We start from the raw sequence: 23,699 nt of genomic DNA on the forward strand, positions 1-23,699 counted from the left end.
TATAGTTTCATAAATCATGTTTCATGACAGCAGCCAGTAATCCTTTAGGCTTTTGGTTTTTCAGGTATTTACTGCGTTTTTGATTTATTATATATATATATATATATATATATATATATATATATATATATATATATATATATATATATATATATATATATATATATATATATATATATATATATATATATATATATATATATATATATATATAATTTTTTATTTTATTTGTTTGCGGAAGGCATTTTCATAACTGTAGTGACACTAGTATTTTATTATCTATCACTGTTGAAATAATACAGCATAAAGAGCAGCGGCATGAAGCAAAGGTGAAAGACGTGTATATAACCTCCACACAGAGATTGCTCAGAATGAGGTTCATTCGAAGCTTCGACTATATCCCCTTCACACTTTATTGTCTGACTTTTTTCAAGATGACCTGGTTGAGTAAGCAGTCACAACAACAGGATTCTTCGCAGGCTGATCAAGTTGATCCAGACACCTTACCATCAAGTGCTTCCGTATGCTATCCAGCGGCCGACCAGCGGAAACCTCTTTACTGCTGTACCCTGGAATAGAGAAGTTCTGGCTCCCTAGTTAATTTCAGTGTGTTGAACATGCCATCAGAACCATCACCTGCACTGCATCTAATAGGAAAGGAGAGACGGAAACCAGAAATCTTCTTTTGGAGGTGAAACTTGGAAGTTGCCACTTCCAGTAAGCAGGGAGATAGTTTTCGCCGGGAGATGAGTGACTACAACTTATGATAGGTATTTCCTTTAACTTGTAGTAATACTCGCCTCTAGAGTGTAGTTGGTGGAAACAGACGATATGAAATCAGAAAAACCTTAAAGAAAACCGCATTTCATAAATCTTGCTCAAACCTTTCAAGCGCATTGATCATTGTCTTAAATTGCTATCTATGCAACAATGATGAGAAAAGAAATCATATTAGCTATACTGGACGAACTGAAGCACAGTCATATTCCGTAGCTACAGTGGCCTAAGTATACTTTCTCAGATCACCCAAGCAGCTATTAGTGAGCCCTTTGAGAGCTTTAGTTATTCATTTTTATAGTTTATTTTTACAGAATCTCCCGGAAGTTTTCAATGGGCAATATATATCCTAAACATCTCTTCCTTCCATCCTACTCCACATTGCAGGATTTGCAGTAGCGTATCAAGTAGGTGTCATCACTGCAGTCACTTTAAAAGTTTCAGCGGCTAATTCATTCTAGATATTTAATTTTCTTGTGTACTACTCACATTACTGACCCTTGGTTTGAATATCGTCTAGCAAGAATACTAAGAACCTTAAGAGTGCTTTTAACTGAAAGTGAAATAACAGGTTTCGTGCGAAGAGGAACAATTTTTTCTCACTGCAGCTCGAGTTTTTCATCCGCAAATCTGCCTACCTCAATGGTTCCCACATTTCATTTATGCCAAACATTCTCAAAATGCTTGATTCTGTTCATAAGAAAGCATAAACTAAATAATGATCTATTCTACAGAACTCCAACCTCACACAGCCTGTTTTGTGCGTTATGCTTTTGAATACTTTCGCAGGTGCTGGAAGCAAGTACAGTTTGCACAATGCGCGCGCACGCACGCACGCACGCACGCACGCACACACACACACACACACACACACACACACACACACACACACACACACACACACACACACACACACACACACACACACACACACACACACACACACACACACACACAAGCCAAAACGTTTGAAGGATTATTTACCTTTTCACATGGAAGCAGAATCTCAGGTACGAAAGCATAATTGTCTTTGTCCAGTAAATACATACTAAACCCTTCGAATGACAAACAATGACGGCTCCTCATAAACGGATCGCATTCGTGTCTCTGTAACCAACAAGAAACACATTTCACTAATGCAGCAGAGAAATCTAAGAAACAGTATTATTATTATTATTATTATTATTTATTCACATAACTGATACACAGTCAAAACAAAATTTAAACAACAATTTGACTGGCGATTCAAACAATTCAGATTCTACCCAAGAATCTAAGAACAGTCTGTCAGGTAGCGTCGTAAAATATGGACTGTTCCAAGTAATGATGTTTTTTGTAGGTCATATGGGGTCACTTCGTTGATGTTTAATTGCTGTAAATAGTTGGATAGCTTCTTTGAAATTGCACCGATAACTATTGGAATATTATTATTATTATTATTTATTCACATAACTGATACACAGTCAAAACAAAATTTAAACAACAATTTGACTGGCGATTTAAACAATTCAGATTCTACCCAAGAATCTAAGAACAGTCTGTCAGGTAGCGTCGTAAAATATGGACTGTTCCAAGTAATGATGTTTTTTGTAGGTCATATGGGGTCACTATGTTGATGTTTAATTGCTGTAAATAGTTGGATAGCTTCTTTGAAATTGCACCGATAACTATTGGGATATTATTATTATTATTATTATGTGACACCTCCAGGGAGTCCAAAGACTCATCGAGGGAGAGTGTGTTGATCTGCAACCGCATCGAACTATTGACCCTTCCAACTACTAACCGCGCTCAACATAGAAAAATTTACTCTCTCTCTCTCTCTCTCTCTCTCTGTTTATCTACAGTGGCTTAAATATCACAAGGGAAAAACACCACAATAAGATTATCGAGGCGTTCAGTAGAGCTAGTGAAAAGGCTCAATCAGGAGGAGGAGATCTCCAGAACATGCAAAAGATCTCAAAGACCCTGTCTTTGAGATCTTTTGCATGTTCTGGGGAAGCAAAGTAGTATTTATACCACTGTTTGCTCTAATATGGCAAGTATGGAGATGTCTCGTTTCTTATCTCCATTCTTATATCCTTCATATCTCACATCAGCTGAATTTAAATCCCACTTTATATCATATATATATATATATATATATATATATATATATATATATATATATATATATATATATATATATATATATATATATATATATATATATATATATATATATATATATATCTTTAGGTTACGTACCCTTCGAAAGCGAAAGATAAAATATTTTAAAACTGCACATTGTAGACGTGTCTACAGTATTCTTCTAGAGTCATCAAAACTCGGCTTAGAATCAGTGAAATACGTTTCATTTCATTTCCAGCTTGTTTCTCAACTCACATTCATCATGAGGAGGTGAGAAGAGGAAATTTTAACCAAACAGACAGTATACACAGCAACATTTCCAAAAGGTACAGTACATACATCAAATGGTACACAGCCAAAATAACCGATTTTTTGGAATGCCTTGACAAATAATCATGCCCTTGCATAATCCTTTATAAACGATGCTTATAAATAATGCTTCATGACGACAAAAGAAAATTCTCTGAAATAGCGAAATAAAAAGTTCCTTTAAGTTGCAATACTTTAAGGAGGAAAACAAGTACATCAAAGAGTTGAACACAAATGGAGAAAAGCCAAAGCGGAGGAAAGGAAATATATCAAAGTTAAAACAAGCAATGTCATAAACGTTTATCAGTAGCACATGAGGAAAGTATCTAGAGAATGTTCCATCTTAATAATCCCCTTGAAAAGAGGGGTCATTTCCCAACTTTTTAATAGACGGGCCATATTTCCACGAAAGCCTGTTGGACAAGGACCTTAATCAGAATAGCCACAAAAGGGAATAATTTCTTATAGATGATTTTTCTTAATTAGTTTAGTTTAATGACTTAAAGCTATTAAGCAAAAACACCTGGGAAAATATACAAACTCAACAAAGGCAAATTAATAGACATAGGATAATCAGCCCAATATCAGAAAGCTATATTCTCTGACCCCCGTTGTCTATTCACCTCACATATCACACAATTATTCTGGTTATTTGAAAGGTTAACTTTGTCAAACAAACTATTTTATGTTTGCTAAGCAGAGTTAAAATAGAGGGCCAAATGCTACTGAGCATAAGAATGCCATTTAGCCTTTTGGAGCCTTTTCCTTGAAAATGAATTCTTGTTTACATTGCGAAAAAGAATTTTTGCTGGAATCTAGTCTACTTCAGGTATATTTAGGTATATTTTCAGTAGGAGATAATGATAATGGTATTTTATCTTTTCTTGTGGTCATCGTTCGTTACATATATTCCTATGATCTCACATAAGATTTTAAAGAATTTCAAACTAGTTTGAAATTCTTTAAAATCCTAGAAATCTGTAATGCAATGATTCCTCGTAGTAGGGATTCCTCGAAAACATATCTTTAATAACGAGCCATAACATGGTAAAGGATCCTTTACCATAAGATGGTAAAGGAGAGCCATGTTACAGGAAAAGGTTTTCCTCAGCCATAGAAAAGTTAGTTGGTCTTGGGCGTGGAGAGCAGGGCTTTTTTCTGTCAGTTTTTCTGAAGTTTTTCATCCCGCAAGAAGGAAAGCCGGCCCCTTGAACACACAGGCTACGGTCACAGGATATAGTACAGCAAGGAAGGCAACGGGAAACAACCACTGTTTCCCGTTGCCTTCAAGGTGTGCTTCTTTTTTCCAGCTCTACTTTAAACTGGATAGCTAGATTAAGATTGGTCAAAAAAGTTTGCAAAATAGATGCATCTTCCGTAGTTTATTTAATACTGATCTCCATTATTGACACGATGTTCCCACTTTGTCTCAGATAAGTTTTACCAGATATTTAATATTGGTTACAATTTGATTTCTTGAATTTTATATATTTTTTTTACATTTTTTCTCATTTAACACCTTTCAGTTTCTTTCATACATCCTTTATGAAGATAGTCGGGACTGATACAGAGATGCTGTTTGAAGCGTTTCTTAAATTATTTATGAATTTAATTTAAGTGTATTTAATAGTATTAAGGTTCTGTATTTAATCCATTAAAATTCGTTGAAATTTAAACCTCAACACTAAATTAATACACTTACTTCAATAAGAGCAGCGACCTCATCTTCACGGAGATCTTCTCCCTGATGTGTACACAGAAACTCTTTAAATTCTTGAATTCCAAGACAGACAGTTTTTGAGGTGTCCACTCCTGCACAATTGGCTACAATGCTGGCTGCAGCAATGGCGTCGAATATTTTTTTCCTATGATTTTGATCTTCATAATACGGAGGATTATTCCTAGTAAGCAGACCTATAAAAATATTTATATTTTATATTTAAGTAATAGCAACAGACAGAACGCCAATATAAAACAACACGTTTTCAATTTTAAAGCTGTCTTTCTTTGAAGAACGCTTTTAAAATTTCTTTGAAATAGTAAACGTTGTGTGTGTGTGTGTGTGTGTGTGTGTGTGTGTGTGTGTGTGTGTGTGTAAGCAAACATTTTCATAATTATTCAAAGGTTTTCCTATGGGTAATTTTACCCTTTTTTATTAAGTGAAATTAATAATACGATCTTAAGAAGGTGGAAAGATGTTTCTCTGGAAAATCTTATTTTTTTATTTACTTATTGATGTAACTGTACAAATGAACAGTTACTGAAAAATTTCCATAGCTATAGCTTCAGATACAGAAATTTGATATGCACATCAGAAACATAAGATATTCGTAAAAATATTAATAATATTTCATAACACATTTCTGTAATTGATTCATAAATTTCAATAACGCACTAGTAGTTTAACGTGCTTCTAGTTTTAGCAGTATTCATAAACTAAAGTTAGTTATTATGAGGCTTAGCATAGCACAGCATACTTTGTTAAGTTCACGAGTTAAGAGTTAATTAATTTTTTAAAAGAATAATTTTTTTGTTGTTGTTTTATCAACTGATGATAACGTGAAGCACGGGTTATGGCCACAAAGAAACTTTTGATGACAATAGCATTTCCAAAATTGAGTATCGCATTAATTAAAGTTTATGAAGAATTAATAATAATAATAATAATAATAATAATAACGTTGATTTTTGGGTGAACAAAAATCTTCATTGCACACTTAGATAAGCAGTTTGGCTCGAATGGCTACCGTTTTCATGTCTTTATAAAATATTTTTCGGCCTTGAACTTTAATAAGTTTTCCAAAATAAATTGAACCGACAAACAGTCAAACAAAACAGATAAAATTGTCCGGTGCATATAAACCACAACAATGCTAAAAGCGATCTGAAGTGGCATAAAAAGAATCTTGTTCTTCAGAGTCGAGTTCCTATAAGCTAGCTAACGTTTGCCATCCCTTCGCCACGTATGCTGCTATATTTTAGTAGATTTTTTGCAATCTTATATTGTCGACATGCAAATTAACTTAGCTTGAAGTAAAATATATAAATGAAATGTCTATAAATCTGTTCTTCTTCTTGTTAGTAAAAAAATTCTCAAGGGGTGAAAATAGCCAGTTATTAATCATGTTGGTGGCGAAACGTTCTTTGAGTCCTTGTATATATAGTATATTATAGAAGCAAATCGCCAAACACCGATGTTACTGATCAGTATAGCTTTGAAACTGATATATGCTCCCTGAATTTCAGTGACTCTCTTTAAGACGTCATAATTTGAAATGCTTCGAGCTATTGACTTTTGAATGCTTTTAGGATAGAGCAGAACTCCGCTGAATACTTGAAAAATTCCAAGATGACGATTTATGTTTATTTTGGCATAATCAATGCTTATGTTACTCGAAGCAAATTATGTCACGGAAATTTGATCTCCTGAGTTTGCTGGATCGCGAATATACCATTAGTTGGAAAGAACATTGATAAACGTCGATAAACATTAAAGCTGAAGTCTTAGCCTTTTGATTAGGGTGTTTTCGTTGCATGTCAGCTCCAATGTCCACACTGTCAGTTAAAGGTGACAAAGTCAAAAGTATAGTTCTGAATGCTGGGAAACACCTGTATATATCGTGACCTCTCCCTATGTAACTTTCTCATTCCGGATACCACTAAAGTTAAGCGACGAAAAGAGGCTTCGTTTTCAATGAGGCGATGCAACACATAGAATTATCGTACATTATTATAGAAAGTTGTTCGTAATATTATTATTATGAGCAACTTTCATAGCACATAGTACATATCTCAATATGTACTACGTATGATATCAATTGCAGTGATTCGCATTATATTACAAAATTGCAGATAATAATTACAGCAGTACCTGATCCTGTAAAGCCAATTCACTTGACAGCATCACTTACTGCTAATTAGATGATCAATTCACAAAATAGTAATTACAGATGTTTCACAGAAAAGGATACAATAATAAAACATATTAAAGAAATAAGATTATCATTGGGACTTACCTACTATTTTTTGAGAATACGGTGTTTTATATGATGTCAAACAGAGATCTGTGTCTTTTCCTGGCGATTCTTGTACACCTTTGCATGGTACGGCAACCTGCTCAAACAAATCACGAAGGTCTTTACGGCTTTGAACAAGAAAGGAACGGAAAAGTTCGGCAAATTCTAGAAAATCAAGTTGGGTGGAGTGGGTAACAGCAGGGCGGCAGATTACTGGAGATGGACTATCCGCTCTTCCAGTGGAGGGAGGAGATCGGCAACAGGTTCGTTCTCTATAAATGATAAATTAATATTTTGCAGTTTAGCATATACAGTATATTACAATTCAAGACTATTGTTGAGTTTCGAATGATTTACTTATAAGTAATTCATATTCTTTAAAAGAAAATGTTTAAATGTAATTCGCATGCGCTGTTTATGGAACGTGTCCCCACCTCTTTTTTTTTTTTTTCACTTTCTTTTTCGATTTTGGAACTTGCTTTTTTCTTCCCTTATTATTATTATTATTATTATTATTATTATTATTATTATTATTATTATTATTATTATTATTATTATTATTATATGATCTCTGTCTGCATATTTTTAGGTTTAATTACTTTAGTTGAATTCCAAATATCCGGCTGCTCTCATGATAATGTTCATAGCGTAAGGGATCTCCAGAACAAAGATTTATAAGCTTTCTACTAGTCATTGACTAAAGACACTTTTTCTACACTCTTTTTCAACTGACTCCAGAGTTAGTTAATCTTTAGCGAGGCAAGTATTTTTTTTTAATCCCGCAGTTCATAAAACCAGTAATAACAAATATACTGTTTAATAAATACTACTTCGCGTTGGGAACATCATCTTTCGTCTAGCACATCAAACCAGGTGCACACTCACTGAGACTATGAAGATTGAAGTTGGGATTGGCTGCATACATAATCAAAAAAATGAGGGCTAAAAAGAGAGCTGTATACTTCTTAGCAAATTTATTTATTACAAACATTAGAAGACTGTAATTATTTATGATATAAGAACTTATTTCTCACCGCAAGGTTCTAGTTACGAATGCCTTTGGTGATGAAACGATTGACTCATTCTTTAAGAGGTTAATGCATTTATTAAACAAGCGAGCATGAGTGATTTAACCTTCGGGTGATTTCAGTTGCAGTTAGATTGCAGCGATAAGGCACTACGACTGGTTTGGAGTTGTGAAATTAGGTATAATTCCTACTTTAATGTATCATCAGTGACTTTTTAGTAACTGTTGATTAAGATTCAGTCTACTAATAATCGTGGAGAGCAAGCGGTGTAGTAAGAACTTTTTTGTCTCTTTCTCTCTTTGCCGTTCCAAGAAGAATTATCACACTTGCAGCAGACATTTTGAAGGTAAGAAATGACACTGTTTAGTAAGAAAGCAGATAACTATGTACTTAAAGTAAGACTTTAAGTACATAGCTATCTGCTGGCGTATTTCTCATATCAACGCGCGATGTAATGTAGTAGAAGTCATGCAGTTATAACTGAATTCATGCCCAAGGAGACATGATTGTTAAGCCAATTGCTCATTTCCAAAATTATATCAAGTGCATTTGCATACAGTCTCAGTATAATTCTGTGTGATTCTTCGATCTGAAATGGGTTATCTTATCAACCTTTAGATTGATTTTTTATAAAATATTACTTTTATCATGCTTCATCGTTTACTTTCTCCATTACTTCAGTTCAGCTGTTTGAAACGTTGCGATGGTTTAAAATAATATATGTAATTTCACTTGCCAGTTTGTTAATAGCTTATCTGATATATTTCATGATTTATTTTGAGCAAGGCTGTTTTGATTTGATATTTAATTGATCAGCTTTTAGAGTGCGTGTTCATCCTTTTCTTCTTTCATGAGTTACTATTCTTGTATAGATTCCACATCCCATAGTTTTTGACGATAACAGCGACAATAAGTAATTTTATCATTGCGCCATCTCGTGGGAGTTAACGCAACATTCAGATAAATTCTTAGATCAGATAGATCTAAGAATCTATCTGAATTTAGTGGGTGTATTTTCAATTTTTAAGAAAAATTTAAAATGTAATGTTACATTTTCAATTTTTACAATATTAAATGTTGCAATATTAAACAAAATCTGGGACTCACAAATCAGAGAAAATTGTAAAACACAGCCAATAACGATTGGATTGAAAAACGGAAAGAAGAATGGTACAATCATATAGAAAGAATGCCGGATAACAGATAGACAAAAAAAAAAAAAAAAAAGTAAAGAGCTGGATACCAGAAAGAAAAAGAAATAGAGGAAGATCAAGGAAAAATGACGGATGGTCTTTGAAAACAGAGGCAATACAAGCATTTGTAATGAAAAGATGAAGAAGAAGAAGAAGAAAAAGAAGGAGTATCTGTTCATTAAGATACTGCACTTAATTTCATCAATGGCGTAGATAAAGGGGTGCTCATGATTGGCTTACAGACACGCAGCTGAACTATTTAAATATCACACGTTAAAATAAAGAGACCAGAAAACAAATACCAAATTAAAATAATTGTTTTATACATAGATCACTGAGTCAGACTAAAATTACCTGAGGTGCGTGAAAAATACTTTGGCGGTTCGAGTACATACTGTCATTTGAAGTGCCTTGGTTTCTACATTCATGACTGATAGATCCTGTATTTTTGTTAACATTTCTTAATTTAAATTTCATTGTGTTATGCACTATAAATATTTCATCAACCTTTATTTTTTACTATATTTTGTTAATTATTTCTGAAACATTTTATATTTATTATATATTTTAAATATTGTCAGTCATATGTAATGGCCATTTTAGAAAATAATCGTGCATACTCTCTAGTTTAAACAAGCAAATGATGTTACCTATAATTAGAAGCAAGAAAAGTTGTCTGAAGAGTTGAATTACTGAGCTTCGTAAAACTGTCACATGAAGACGGTAGGGGAGGACTGCCACCATGCTGAAGACTACAGTTTCCGGAATCCACTTCGTGATCACAGTGAGTGCGGAACTGTGGACTAGATTTAATTCCGGATCGACGGTGTTTCGTACTTGGACTTGTTTTTCGTGTAGCAATCTCACCATAGGGCTCCGAAGATACGCTAGACTGTGATTTGGGACTGCTGTCCTGCAATAGAAAAAAAAAGAAAAATATTAACCACTAACAACAACAATAATAATGAAAACTCTAGGAGTATGTAATTTTCAGGTTAGAGACAAGCATCGATTACAAATAAATAATTCATAAATAATTACATCGATTTATAAATAAGATATGTTAAACAATTACATTTTTTTTTCAATTTTTTTCTATTTTTCTTTTTTCAATTATGTTTAAATCAAAGTATTTTCAGGACTGATTTCACTTTTTTATTTTTTTTATTTTTTTATTTTTCCATTTTTTTCCCCACAGGATGGCCATAAATTAAGTTTCCCTCTTTGGAGACATCTTCAGCTGAAACTAATAAACGGAATGAGACCATTTATATTGAGACTTTTGAATGAATGGGGAGATGAATTCCGCGAAAAAAAGATTTAGTACCAAAAATCGCCGAATATGGAAAATTTTGGCGTTGGCGGAGCCGAAAGCAGTTAAACATTTGCAGTAAACGCAGGTAAAAAGGATTATGCAAATTTTACTGTGCGTACGCGACAGAAGCGCTACCAATTCCACTTAAAAAGGAATTGGGAACGTTCAGAGTTATTCGAATGACTGACGAATTATGCTCAATTACTACCTTGCTTCAGCGTGCTTTACTTGTTAAGTTGTTTTACCTTAATCAGTGCAATGCCGTAGCGGCCCTTCGAGAATTTAGAATTCTTCATAACCAGTGTACAGGTCCCATGTCAGCTGTAGCACTGAGAGCTATGATTAAGAAGTTTGAAGAAACTGGATCACTAGGAGTTAGAGAACAGAAAGAAAGAGACAGTAACAGACGTTGCTACTACGGTGCTCGACAACGCAGTTGTACACAATTTGTTGTACACAAGAAAGGTCAGCACATAGAAAATTGTGTATGTGGTCCAGGGGACCCTGATTCTGATTAATAAAACACTATTTCCTGTGAGTCCACTGACTACATTAATTTCTGTATCTCTCGCAAGTTGTTGTTTTAGTTTGATTATAATTATTATTATCATTGTAACGTGCCACATATCCAGCTGGAATGAGTGACGCGGCTGTCGCTTACACCGTCGAAATGTTATTATTCCATTCTATCTGCCTTTAATGTAATTATCCGTTTGTTTTCGGCTCCGCCAGCGCCAAAATCTCCCTATCGGCGATTTTTGGTACTAAATATTTTTTCTGCGGAAATCATCCCCCCCATGCCTTCAAAAGTTTCAATATAAAATTTGGTCTCATCCCGTTTATTGGTTTTAGCTACAGATACCTCCAAAGAGGGGAAAAATATTTTATGGCCACCTTATATATTCGGATAAGAAATATTAACGCAATAGCCACCCTGTATATTCGGATAAGAAATATTAACGCATGTCTAACAGACTTTAAAGAATGAAAAAGAAAATCATTAGCTATCATTGACTAATTCAGTTTTAAACTCCTAAATTAAACTACATTAGATATTTTATAAACTCTATTCACACACGTTTATAAACTCTGTATTCTCGTATTTTGGCATAATGCTTTGTATTTTTCAGGCGCGTGGGAACTATGTCGTTTAACCTCTAGTATTTGCCGGTATAGTTCGGAGTTTGTTTTGTAACTGACTCAACTGGTTGAGTCAGTGGATTTCTGAATATCATTAATTTTGTCTTGTCAGAGTTTAGGTGTATGGAGTTTTTGGTGACGTCAATGAGCAGATTTCTGTCATGCCGCATATTTGTTTGGGCTATGCTTGCATTATTATGGATGGATATTATAGCTGTATCGTCTGCGTATTGGAAGATCTTGTCTTTGAGAGGTAGCTGGTTATTATCGTGCATATAGATGTTGAATAGAGATGGGGAGAGAACAGCTCCCTGTGGCACACCACAGGTTACTGACAGCTCTCTACTGCGGTTTAACCCGATACATATATGTTTTCTATTTTGAAGGTAGTTTCTAAACAACCTGTGCAGAGGCCATTCTATTTCAACACGTTTTAGCTTTTCTAATAAAGTTTGATGTGTGAGTGTGTCAAATGCTTTAGTCAAATTGATAAAGACTATCATGACAATTTTGTTTTTATATACGGGGATATTAATTACGTCTGTAAAATCTTCCAAGAGAGATGTTGTTTCCTTATTTTTCTGAAAACCGTATTGTGCTTTGGAGATAATATGAAAGTTGTCTGTATATGTTGCGACTTTCCTTAGTAGGATCCGCTCCATAATTTGATTGATAATTGGTAGTGTCGCTTTGGGTCTGTAATTATTTTTAATCGTAAAAAAATTAAGAAAAAAATGTATTAAAATTTTTAAGAATTTAATCAATAATTTAATTATTGATTAAATTTCTTTTTCCATGTTTTTATATGGGTGTGATTATGACTGTTTTTAACATGCTTGGTATCTGTCATGTTTTAAATATTTTATTTATTAATTTTAGTAGGATAGGATTTAGGATATTGCTTGATATCCTTAGGTCTTATACTATCGATTCCTGGGCCTTAGTTTGGTTTGATTTGTTGTAGAGAGAAGTTCTGCTTCTTTTATGGTTGGGAACCATAATGTCTATTTTGATGGTGGTCCAAGTGGGGGATCACGTTTTGTGATTGGATGGATATTTCTCTGTAGTTCTTGGATGGAGTCTACAAAGTATTGTAGACTGGAGTGGATGGAGTGTTGTAGATGGAGTCTACAAAGTCATTTGCTTGTTGTTGGATAGATTTAGCGTCTTTCATGAAGCTGTGTTTTACGGTTTCAGAGGCGGTGGTGCGGGGAGCACAATCTAGCATCTCATTGATCATTGTTTTGTGCAGAGGTTAAACTGTCTCTGTAGTAGTTTCATTTTGCATTTCTTATTTGTGTTGTAAGGCGATTCCTTGTTATCTCATATTCGGTTTTTAAAGCTGCGTTATTTGGATGTCGCTTTAATTGTTTCCATAGGATGTCCTTTCTGTGTATATCTAGGATTATGTTTTGCGTTATCCAAGGATTTTGGAATTTTTGGAACGAATTCTGACTTTCTTTGCAGCTTTCTTATATATTTCATCCAGTGAGAGTTAAATGTTGTTGTATAATGCATCTATTGAATCTGGTGACGCCATGTGTTTCCAGTCGATTTTTCTTATTCCGTGATGGACTGTTTCTTCGTCGATCATTGTTTTGTGTTACTTTTCATATGTGGAGCATTGCATAGATATTTTCTTAGTGCGCTGGTTTAGACCCATGAAGTAATGTTCTGCTACTTAGTACTTTATGACTGCTGCAGTGGTGCCTGTTTATAATCTGAATGTTCTAACAAGAAACAGAGATAGCATTTTCGACTATTTCTTCTCTACTACATGATGTTATGGTTGGTATTAGGTTATACATATATAGAGTATCTAGGTATCGTACAGTGTTGTTATGGTTTTCGTTTGCAATATTTACGTTTATATCACCGATTATCATTAGGTATTCGGTTGAGCATAATTCTTGGCGTGAAAACCAACAACTTAGTTCGTGCAAGAATTTTATCACATTTAAGTGGGTGGCCTGTAAATAGCATTTAGTATTAAGGGGGGCTGTCGATTGGTTGGCGGTATTAATGATTTCGATGCAAAGGATTTCAGCATGCTCAAACTGATGAACAGTTTTTTTTGCTATTAATGTACGTTCGATAAATATTAATATTCTTATATATTCCTATATATTATAAAAAATCCTTCCCCCAAGAGGAGTATCTATTTAGGGTAGTAATGATATGAACTCTATGAAATACTCAAATTCATATTTTTGCATGTATCTAAACTATGTTCAAGGTCGCTTTCATGTTTGTGAGATAACAACCAGAGCATCTAGACGAAAACCAGACGAATTCCATGGCCATAGTTAGAGTTCGACAAACTGAGGGGAAAATGAACAGGCAAATATAACCACGATTATAGCAAAACTGATATGCGCACTACGAATTTCACCTACTGGCGGATAGGATGGCCTATGTATATTCATTCAGCTTATTTTCTCGTTAATTTTCTCATCTTTATTTATTTATTCATTTTTATTTATTGTTATGATTTAATTTTTTCGTACATAATTATACACAGATACATAACCATACCAACATGTTCAAAAATTCTAAATTAGATAATTATTATACTTCATTAAAATTGACCTATCTTATCTTCCAGCCATAACGACTGTCTAATTCTTTCTTAAAGTTACGTAATAAACCTCACATACTGTATTTAGCTTTCTTTTTTACTAACGTTTTGTTGTGTCGCTTAGTAGAACCTGGTTCAGCTAAATGACCAAACCCTTGGTATCTTTCTTATATATATCTTGAATTACAGAAAATTCCCATTGCATTTTGACTGTAAGGAAGGGAAATAACACTAGTTCCTTACCACATGAATATTTAAAAAAAATACTTATTCAAATGACAACTATTTTGTTTATTCACCATGCACAATAGGGTCTTACTAATATGTGTGTGAACTGTTTATCAGTTAACGTTACAATACTGCAAAACCGCTACCTGGTTACCCTTCTTTAAATAAAAAGTTGTATCGTCTCCAGTCTAACCTACTTTGAAACAGGTCTGATTCCCACGGATGTTTGTAAGGAGTCATGATTTTCCTAGCCTGTGTGAAATCACCCATTCTACTTACTGTAATGTCTTAAAGCAGTTTGAAAAATTCAATTATTTATTTATTTATTTGGTCATCCGTTTATAGAGATCAAAAATGTTTTCCATTTGGTCTCTTATTCTAAACTTTTAAATAATTACCGAATTATTTACTTTTTGTTTATCCAAGATGATTTATGCTAGTAGATCATTCTTTAGTGGATGTCGATAAAAATAAATAAAATTTTAAATATATAATTTCACTTTGTTCATCGTCACATTTTGAGTTATTTTTAGACACTTTTATTGATATCGTTTACCTTTGATTTTTGTATAATTCTTATGAAAATATATTTGTGTTTTACTCAAATTTAGTAGAAAAGCTATTTATGCTGTATGTCTTTCTATTAACTGATTTCCGTTTTTAACTTATTCTTGTATAATGCTTGCGGCAAGAAAATATTCTAATGAAAGCATTTTATAAACTGAAGAATAATCTCCTCGCAGAGAATAAATTAAAAGTAATCAAAAATTGAATATTTAGAAGCTGTACATAGGAGATAAGTGATCCAAACAAAATTCAATTTAGCTTCAGAAAATGAGCATTACAGATACACTGTTATTATCGTGAGACAAATAAAAGTAACTGAAAAGAATACGAGGTTATCTCTCATCTTTGTTGTCTATACCATTCTGTATGAGGGACAATTAGGCTTCTGTGGGAGACTAAAAAGAAGCTATACGCTCAGTAAAGAAAATAAAAAGAAACCATAGTAGCGAGGTTTAGATTGCAAAAGATAACAGTAAGGGAGGAAATTGGAATTAACGAGTAAACATTGTGATTAGATTCCACCAAATATAGCCATAGATTCATTCAATTTTTGTGTGAATATGATTATATAACCCTCTTATACTGCTCTCTCCAAAGAGTCATTTCAAACATACAATATCTGATCAAAAATATCCGATCACCCTTTCGTAGTGGCGGATGTGGCTATACACATCACAACCATGACTAATACAGGTATAAAAATAAAGTTCGCAGTCTTCCGATCTTCATAGACAAACGTTAACGGTAAAATGTGCCATACTGAAGAGCTCAGTGACTTCAACTGTTCGTTGGGAGCTAAAGAACATGGGTTTTCATGGCCACGCAGCAGCACATAAACCAAATATTAGCAAAGGCAACGTCAAGCGTCGGGTTGAAGTGGTGTAAATTTCGTCACCATTAGAATCTGGAGCAATGGAATCGTGTTCTCTGGAGGGATGAATCACGCTTCACCATCTGGTAGTCCGACAGGCGAATCTGCCTTGGCGGATGACAGGAGAACGCTACTTGCCCAAATGTGCTATTGTGAAGAAAGTTCTCATGTTTTCGTAATTCCTGTGGTGGGATATCGTAACATTGCGGCCTGTAATGACATTCAAACAATTCCGTGCCTCTAATGGCAACGGTTTTGGCGAAGTCCTTTCCTGTATCAACAGGAACTTGACTGGTCTGCGCAGAACCCTGTTCTCAATCCTATCGAGAACCTGTAGGATGAAATGGAACGCTGACTGCGAGCCAGGAAGAATCGTCCAATATCAATGATTGATCTCACTAATGCACCAAAATCTAGTGGAAAGTTTTCCTAGAAAATTGAAGGCTGCTATAGAGGAAAAGGTCGATCGACTCCATATTAATGTCTTTCGTATTAGAATGAGAGTTGAGATCAGCAGACTTCCGAATATTTTTGAACAGATAGCGTGTTTCAATTAGTGGTAACGTGTAGCCTACAATAGGTGTTGCTCCAATTGCGGAAAGAGTTGTTCCACTTACGGACAGATTAACTTTGAAGATAGTCCGGAATATTGAACAAAGGATTTGCACAAAATTTGCCGAAAGAAAGAGAAGTAATAAATCAGTTTAGTAAGTACATTGCGAAGAAAATATAAGATTTAATTTTAATATGAGAGAGAGAGAGAGAGAGAGAGAGAGAAAGAGAGATTGATACTGGCGAGACTATAAATGTAAAGTGATGTTGGTATCAATGAAAATAAAAATTTAAATTGTACAAAAAAATAATAATTGGTTTAAAAACTCACTGATAGATAAAAATAATACAGAAAATTGAATTGAAGTATGATAAACTGTGCGTTGAGGAAGAGCTTTTATATTCCAGGAGTGCAAAAATCAAACTTCGAGAAAAACAAAATAGAAGAGAATCTGAAATCTCGTTTCGGTCTAACTATTTTTGGATTTATCTCTCTTCAACGGCTTAGTTATTTCTTTTTATTTTCAATCACGGTGTTTTCCACATGGCAACCCAATTAGCCAAACTGCACTGCTTTAATTAATATCACTCATTGAAGGAAATTTCATTTGGCAGATATAGCCAATTAGTTCTTTTCCTTAAGAGATTTCTCACGATCAACTGATACAGTTTCTCCATTACCTTACGTTATGGGATTTCCTAAGTGGATTACTTTCGGTTCCAATTACCGAAAGAATGAATTGTTTAATTTTGGAGATTTCCCGGAAGAGAGAGAGTTGTTATTTATACTTTCGTTAAAGCAAGGCGTTTGCATCTCTGGACCTTACTATCAAGTATAGTAACGTGTTTTCTAGTGTAAGGATTAATGCTAATTTGTAAAAGGGGGCATCCAAAATTGCCGGCGAAATAGGTAATAGCTATCTTCAATTCTTCTGAGATCCTATTTAGGATATATTGCATATCAGGGATGGTTATTTTTTTTTTCTTGAGGAATATGATGAGGAATATATAATGGATGTGCTTAATTTGATGGGCCAGTTCCCTTGTATGGAGAGATATCGCCTCCTTAGTATGACGTCAGTATTACAACAGAACAACCTAAATATAAATTATTTAAAACTATTTCATGATTGATAGCTTAACTGTTAAAGAAATGAATATAAGTGATCAGATAAAATTGTTAATATTAATTAGTAGGTTCCACTGGGATTTTTTTAAATAGATTCGTATATCTTTTTACTCTCTCACTGATTTTCCTATTTACATGGTTATTGGTGAGTTACCTGTTTCTTATGTGTATTTTCATAAATATAGAATTCCATCACTGAGAAATAATGGAATTTAACGATTTATTTCATTTCACAATAATATCCCATATGTGGAAAGAAAAATTATATATAAGATTAACTCCTTTCATATATAATGGCCTGTACTCACTTGATGTGTCGACCCAACCCTAACTGCCGCCAGGGAACTTGAGGATTTCTTTTTCCGTAATTTCGATGAGCTAACAGCAAAACTGGAAGCTCTTTTGAATCCAGATATGTCTACTGATGATGAACTGCTTCCGCCACAATCTAAAGTCCATTTTCTTCCTCCAAATACCTGTTTCCAAAAAAAAAAAAAAAGAAATTTCATTTAAGCATTTGTTTAAAAAATAATGTTATATCATTAAAAAAAAATAAGTATCACAAAGAAAAAATGTTTACCAGTTCATTTCAATAAAATGTATATAACGATTAATTGTATTATTCCAGCATAAAGTGCAATATATGAAGAGAAAAAAAACTAAGAATAACTTCAATAATAAAATGTATATCTTCATATAAGTTAAGTTTTTCTCGCCAGTTAATGGTGGTAACGAAATTGGATTTTTTCTCCTAATTATGAATGAACAATCACAGCCAAATAACGATATTAGATTAATTTGAAATTTATAGACTTAACATTTTATTTCTTTTATGCATATTTATAGGATAGTGCACTTTTCAATGCAGAGGATGGAACAAGCCAAAAATGATCCATATAATAATAATAATAAGCCATCGTTTATTATTTATTTTTTTACACTAAGATTGTCAAGAGCCGCCAGGCTTTATGAGAATTAGCTGGAAAATATTTGATAAGTTTTTCTAATAAAATTTCAATCAATTAATCATTTATATTTTCATTATATTCGAAGTATTCAGAAATCTTTGCTGTAATAACGGCAATTTCCTACCTTTCAGTTTTTCGCATTCTAATATATATTTCACATGTATATAAAGAAAAAAAAATTACTTGTCCACTCCAAAGATCAATTAACTTGAAAACAGAGAAAATTGTTCTAATTAGCAGCCTAAATCGAATCTGGAGTGCTTTTTCTTGTAGTAGGTCTAGCATTATGACACCAAACTGTTCCATTATGTCTGTGCAAGCACACCTTCATCTTTTCAGCTAAAACATTTCTTTTTTTGTTTATATCCTCAAAAAGCAATACATATTAAATACGTATAATTGTTTTTTTTTTCGATGCGATACAATAATATTTATTGTATAATTTTTATCTCTTCCTCCATCTAACATTTGAAAATGCTATATTTACTTTTGAGATTGGACAATATTCTTAATCTTATAATCAATTATAATCTTATAATTACTAATTATATGAAGAGCCAAAGGTTTCAATTCGGCGACATGAACTTATTTAAGTTAAGGGATATTACATCTCGTATTGTTTCTTAGCTGAATAAGAAACTCAAAGAGTTTCATGCCGAATATAGAAACTATATAAAGTTCGGCGATTCCAAGAGCGTAAGCAAATACCTGGATAGTGCAGCAACTGACCCATTAGGTAGTGCAAGCTGAGGCAACTCATAGCAAGGGTGGAGTTCACATTATAGGTAAATACCATGAATAGTGATCGGAACTTGCTCCACCCTTGCTATGAGTTGCCTCAGCTTGCACTACCTAATGGGTCAGTTGCTGCACTATCCAGGTATTTGCTTACGCTTGGACTCGCCGAACTTTATATATTTACTATATTCGGCATGAAACTCTTTGAGTTTCTTATTCGGCTAAGAAACGATATGGGCTGTAATATCCCTTAACTTAAATAAGTTCATGTCACCGAATTGAAGCCTTTGGCTATTTATATAATTAGTAATTTATTAGGACACCTTCTTGGCAATTCTCATAGAAGGGATATAAGTTCTGTTCGCTACAAACTTGGTATTAACTAGGTCTACCTACTCACTGGTGAGACCTCAAAAAAGGTCGAAACCGGTTTGGGTAGTGACCTTCTCTCCTAATGTGAAATAGCAATGCATCTCCTAGGAGCTGCGTTTTACATTATGAGAAACCGGTCTGGCAATGCTGTAGCCAATGAAGTTTAACTGAGGCTCGGCTAATATGAGTTCGCTCTCTTAAGGTTTAGCCTTAAGGGAGCAATTTGAGTCTCCAGGGAAAGTGTTTTCCGGTACGGCCCGGCGAAGGGCTTTATCGGTGAATGCCTTTCTCCGGAATATGAGTGGTTCTGCTCGGTGGCGGTAGTGGTGGTGGGTGGATGGCGAACACTGAGTGGAGCCAACGCTGAGATGGACGGTCTTTCGCCCACTATTGATGGCCTAGTGATCGTCCGAATTTTTTTAGAGATGGCTTTACTTATTCAGAAGGGTGGAAACAGGGGCGGATCTGGCTTGAGAGGCTCCACTTGGAGGTAGGTTTTTGCCTGTCTCTGAGTGGGGCCACCGCTGAGATTATGGCTCTGCTTGATGGTGGGGTGAGCCTATCATCGAGTGGAACAACGCTAAGTTGGGCGATCTTTCGGGATCGTCTAATTTTTAGAGCCCGCTTCACCTATATATACATAAGGTTGAAACCGGTCTGGGTAGTGATCTTCTCTCATAATGTAGAACGGTAATACAGCTCCTAGGAGCTAAGTTCAGATTATGGATAAATACCAAGAATAGTGATCGGAGCTTGCTCCACCCTTGCTATCAGTTGCCTCAGCTTGCACTACCTAATGGATCAGGTGCTGCACTATCCAGGTATTTGCTTACGCTTGGAATCGCCGAACTTTATATAGTTTCTATATTCGGCATGAAACTCTTTGAGTTTCTTATTTGGCTAAGAAACAATATGGGATGTAATATCCCTTAACTTAAATAAAATCTTATATAATTATTTTCATTATATAGGCAAGTGCATTAGAATTACAGTGAAATCGCAATTGCGAAAGGTCTAGTATATATGATCTAATTTTAACACAAAATTCTTACCAAAGGATTCTGTTATGATGAAAAGTACACTCAGTATAATGCAAGTTTTCAAGCTTCAAAAAACTTAAATTATAAACCAAAATATTAAAACCAATTGCGTACATTAAATTTCTATTTTATATGACCTAAATTTCTATTTTTATATTTACCAAAGTCTATGCAACCTTACTACTTTAAATTCCATTATATTCTCTAGTTATACTATTTCGAAAACATCGCTTTTGTTTAAATTGATTAAATCTGAAAGATTTCGAAACAAAACATTTATCTTGTTTGTTTCATCTTTTAAGTTGATTAACTGCCTTTTCAATACAACACGATTTAATCAAGTCAGAGGAGGGTTTAATGAAATACACGTTTCTTACAATGTGCATTGCGATAATGAAAAAAGTTTTCAACTAGCAGCTACCTTAATTGCTATTTCTGGGAAAGATTTTTTTTTTTCTCCAAAAGAATCACTTGATTTCTGGCATTGTACTTGCCTTGTTTATCACAAATACCGGCTTAAAATCGTTTTAAGTTGAAGACCACAAATTACGCACTCTACTTGTAAACTTCCTTTCTTAAGATGCACGCAAACTCCAGCATAATTCCAGGATTCATTATGTTTTCTTATTTTGTTTGTTTGTTTCAAAATTGTCTTCTTTCTTACTTGCGTGATCTTTCTTGGAATTATACTTCTTTACATCGAATCGGAAATGTAGAATCCTTTTGTTTCTTAACAATACTCAAATACTTCTTTTTTTTTCTGCTGAACTGCTTAGCTGATGCATCTAAATATCCAAAAACTAAAAGAAAGTGTGTGACATAATTTATGATGTCACCCTTTCTATTAGTTTTTGGATTTTCTCTCCTCGCAAAATATCACAAAGCTGTCTCTAAATTGACCGCACAAATTAATAAAGAATAGGAAAAAGGCATACTTTCTTTAAAATTCCAATGTAAGTTTATTTCTATAACTTCAATACGTACGTATAATAATGTTCACTATCATATTTCGACATCATATGTTAAACCAATAACTGAGTTTTTATTTAGCATTTTATTGAGCTATTATATTTGATTATATCATCTGATGTAACCAATACAAATATAGTCTGTTACAGTGCTGACTGGCTGTGTAAGTGTGTATAGCTATGATATCTAGTTTTCACAAACATTTCTGAAGCTTCTGAAAAGTATTGTTTGCTAATATATTTGCCATGTTTAATTATTTGCATGTACTGAAAAGAAGGCATCTCCAAAGCGAAGTCGCGAAAACGATGTCACTTTGTTTGTCTCAAACAAAGTGACAATTGCAAAGACCGCAGTTTGAATACCATCTAAAACAAGAAAAACATTCATAAAGACTTTCAAACTGAAGGTGAATGAGTCGGTTTCATACGGAGTTGGTAAGGTTTTTTTCCCTAGCGAAAACTATGAATTTTTATCAAAAAAACAAACAAAAAAAAAAAACATGCAAACCGACGTCGAATATAGGCAGTTAACTCTCACAATGCACTAACCTCATAGACTTAGTTGTCTGAAGAATAAGAATACGCTCGAACGTATTGTCTCGACAAATTGGCTTGACAAATTGTCTTGACAAAATCGACAAATTTTTATCGATGTACGTAGATGTGTGATGGAAACTGAACGTCACGTAATTCATGAAGTTCATGGCATGTTCCTAGCAGGCAACGCACTCCTGGAGAAAGGCTTAGAGGATGCTACAGTATTCGACTTGTAAATAGTACATTCGTACAATTTACAAAATGTATACTGGCTTTGAAGAATTCATTTGTGCAGGGAGTGAACTTTTATCATTACGTGATCCTGATTTTGACATGCGTAGGTAACATTTTGGATCACCAACGAAGTGACGTACTCCAGACTGAATTGATAATGTTCGTTGCAATAATTTATACGGTTGGTGACTGACAGTTATTAAGCGACAGTTGGAATGAATTTCCAACATGAATTTTCAGCGTTGGAAGTTCGTTTTGCGAGATTATCTCAGTGGTGCAACATACAATTTTTTTTTTTTCAAAATAAATAGCGACTTTTGGGAAGATGTTTCTTATTAAAGCAATAACATATCCATTTCTATCATGATAGCGATTCTCTGCATCTATTCTGACAGGTTTCGAATTATCTGAAAGGTCATCGTTTCAGTGACCGGATTGGTTGAGGAGGTGCATATCCCTAGCTATCTAGATATGTTGTCTCTGAAATCACGTGAAAGAGGAGTTTATGTAAGTGCAAGAGGCAAAAGTTCGAAATAACTATAATGGAAATGACAAACCAAAAGGTAACAAGAGAACAGAGCAAGCATTATGACTCGCGAGAATATGTAATCAGCAAGACAGACACTTTGTGAAAATATGATAAGGATTTGCTGATGCCCATTTCTAAAAATAATTGATTTTTTAAAGGAAAAAACTTTAAAAAATTATACTGTGTAAAAGCATTTTGTAACAAAGAAATCCAATAATGCATTTTATTCCTAATAGGAGTGCCATAGTTCTCCTAGTACTAACTAACATTCATGTGGAAGATAAGTTGGAAGACAGCCAACTAGTATTCACCCATAGCCGTCACTGATAACTGATCCCATGGCTATTAATGATTGCATAGACATCCGATGGAAACGTATAGCAAATAACTGACATAATCTAATGGTCCTAAGCTCTAAGGTATATTATTTTCTGAAATAGTGACTTCTACGCATTAAAAATTTTACGCACCTGGGAGCAA

General features: G+C 34.0%; 1 protein-coding gene across 1 annotated transcript in view; it reads right to left on the reverse strand.

Moving 5' to 3' along the window:
• LOC150110581 (uncharacterized) overlaps positions 1-23,699 on the reverse strand; it is an 851,360-nt gene that overhangs the window by 383,825 nt on the left and 443,836 nt on the right. Inside the window, 5 exon segments of the mRNA XM_090402114.1 lie at positions 1,734-1,884; positions 4,919-5,130; positions 7,233-7,504; positions 10,104-10,366; positions 18,142-18,309. Of these exon segments, the coding sequence (XP_090258240.1) occupies positions 1,734-1,884; positions 4,919-5,130; positions 7,233-7,504; positions 10,104-10,366; positions 18,142-18,309 (1,066 nt within the window).

This window comes from Typopeltis vanoorti, chromosome 1 (genome assembly GCF_054136105.1).
Source record: "Typopeltis vanoorti isolate ZY-2024b chromosome 1, IOZ_Tvanoo_1.0, whole genome shotgun sequence".
NCBI lineage: Eukaryota > Metazoa > Arthropoda > Arachnida > Uropygi > Thelyphonidae > Typopeltis > Typopeltis vanoorti.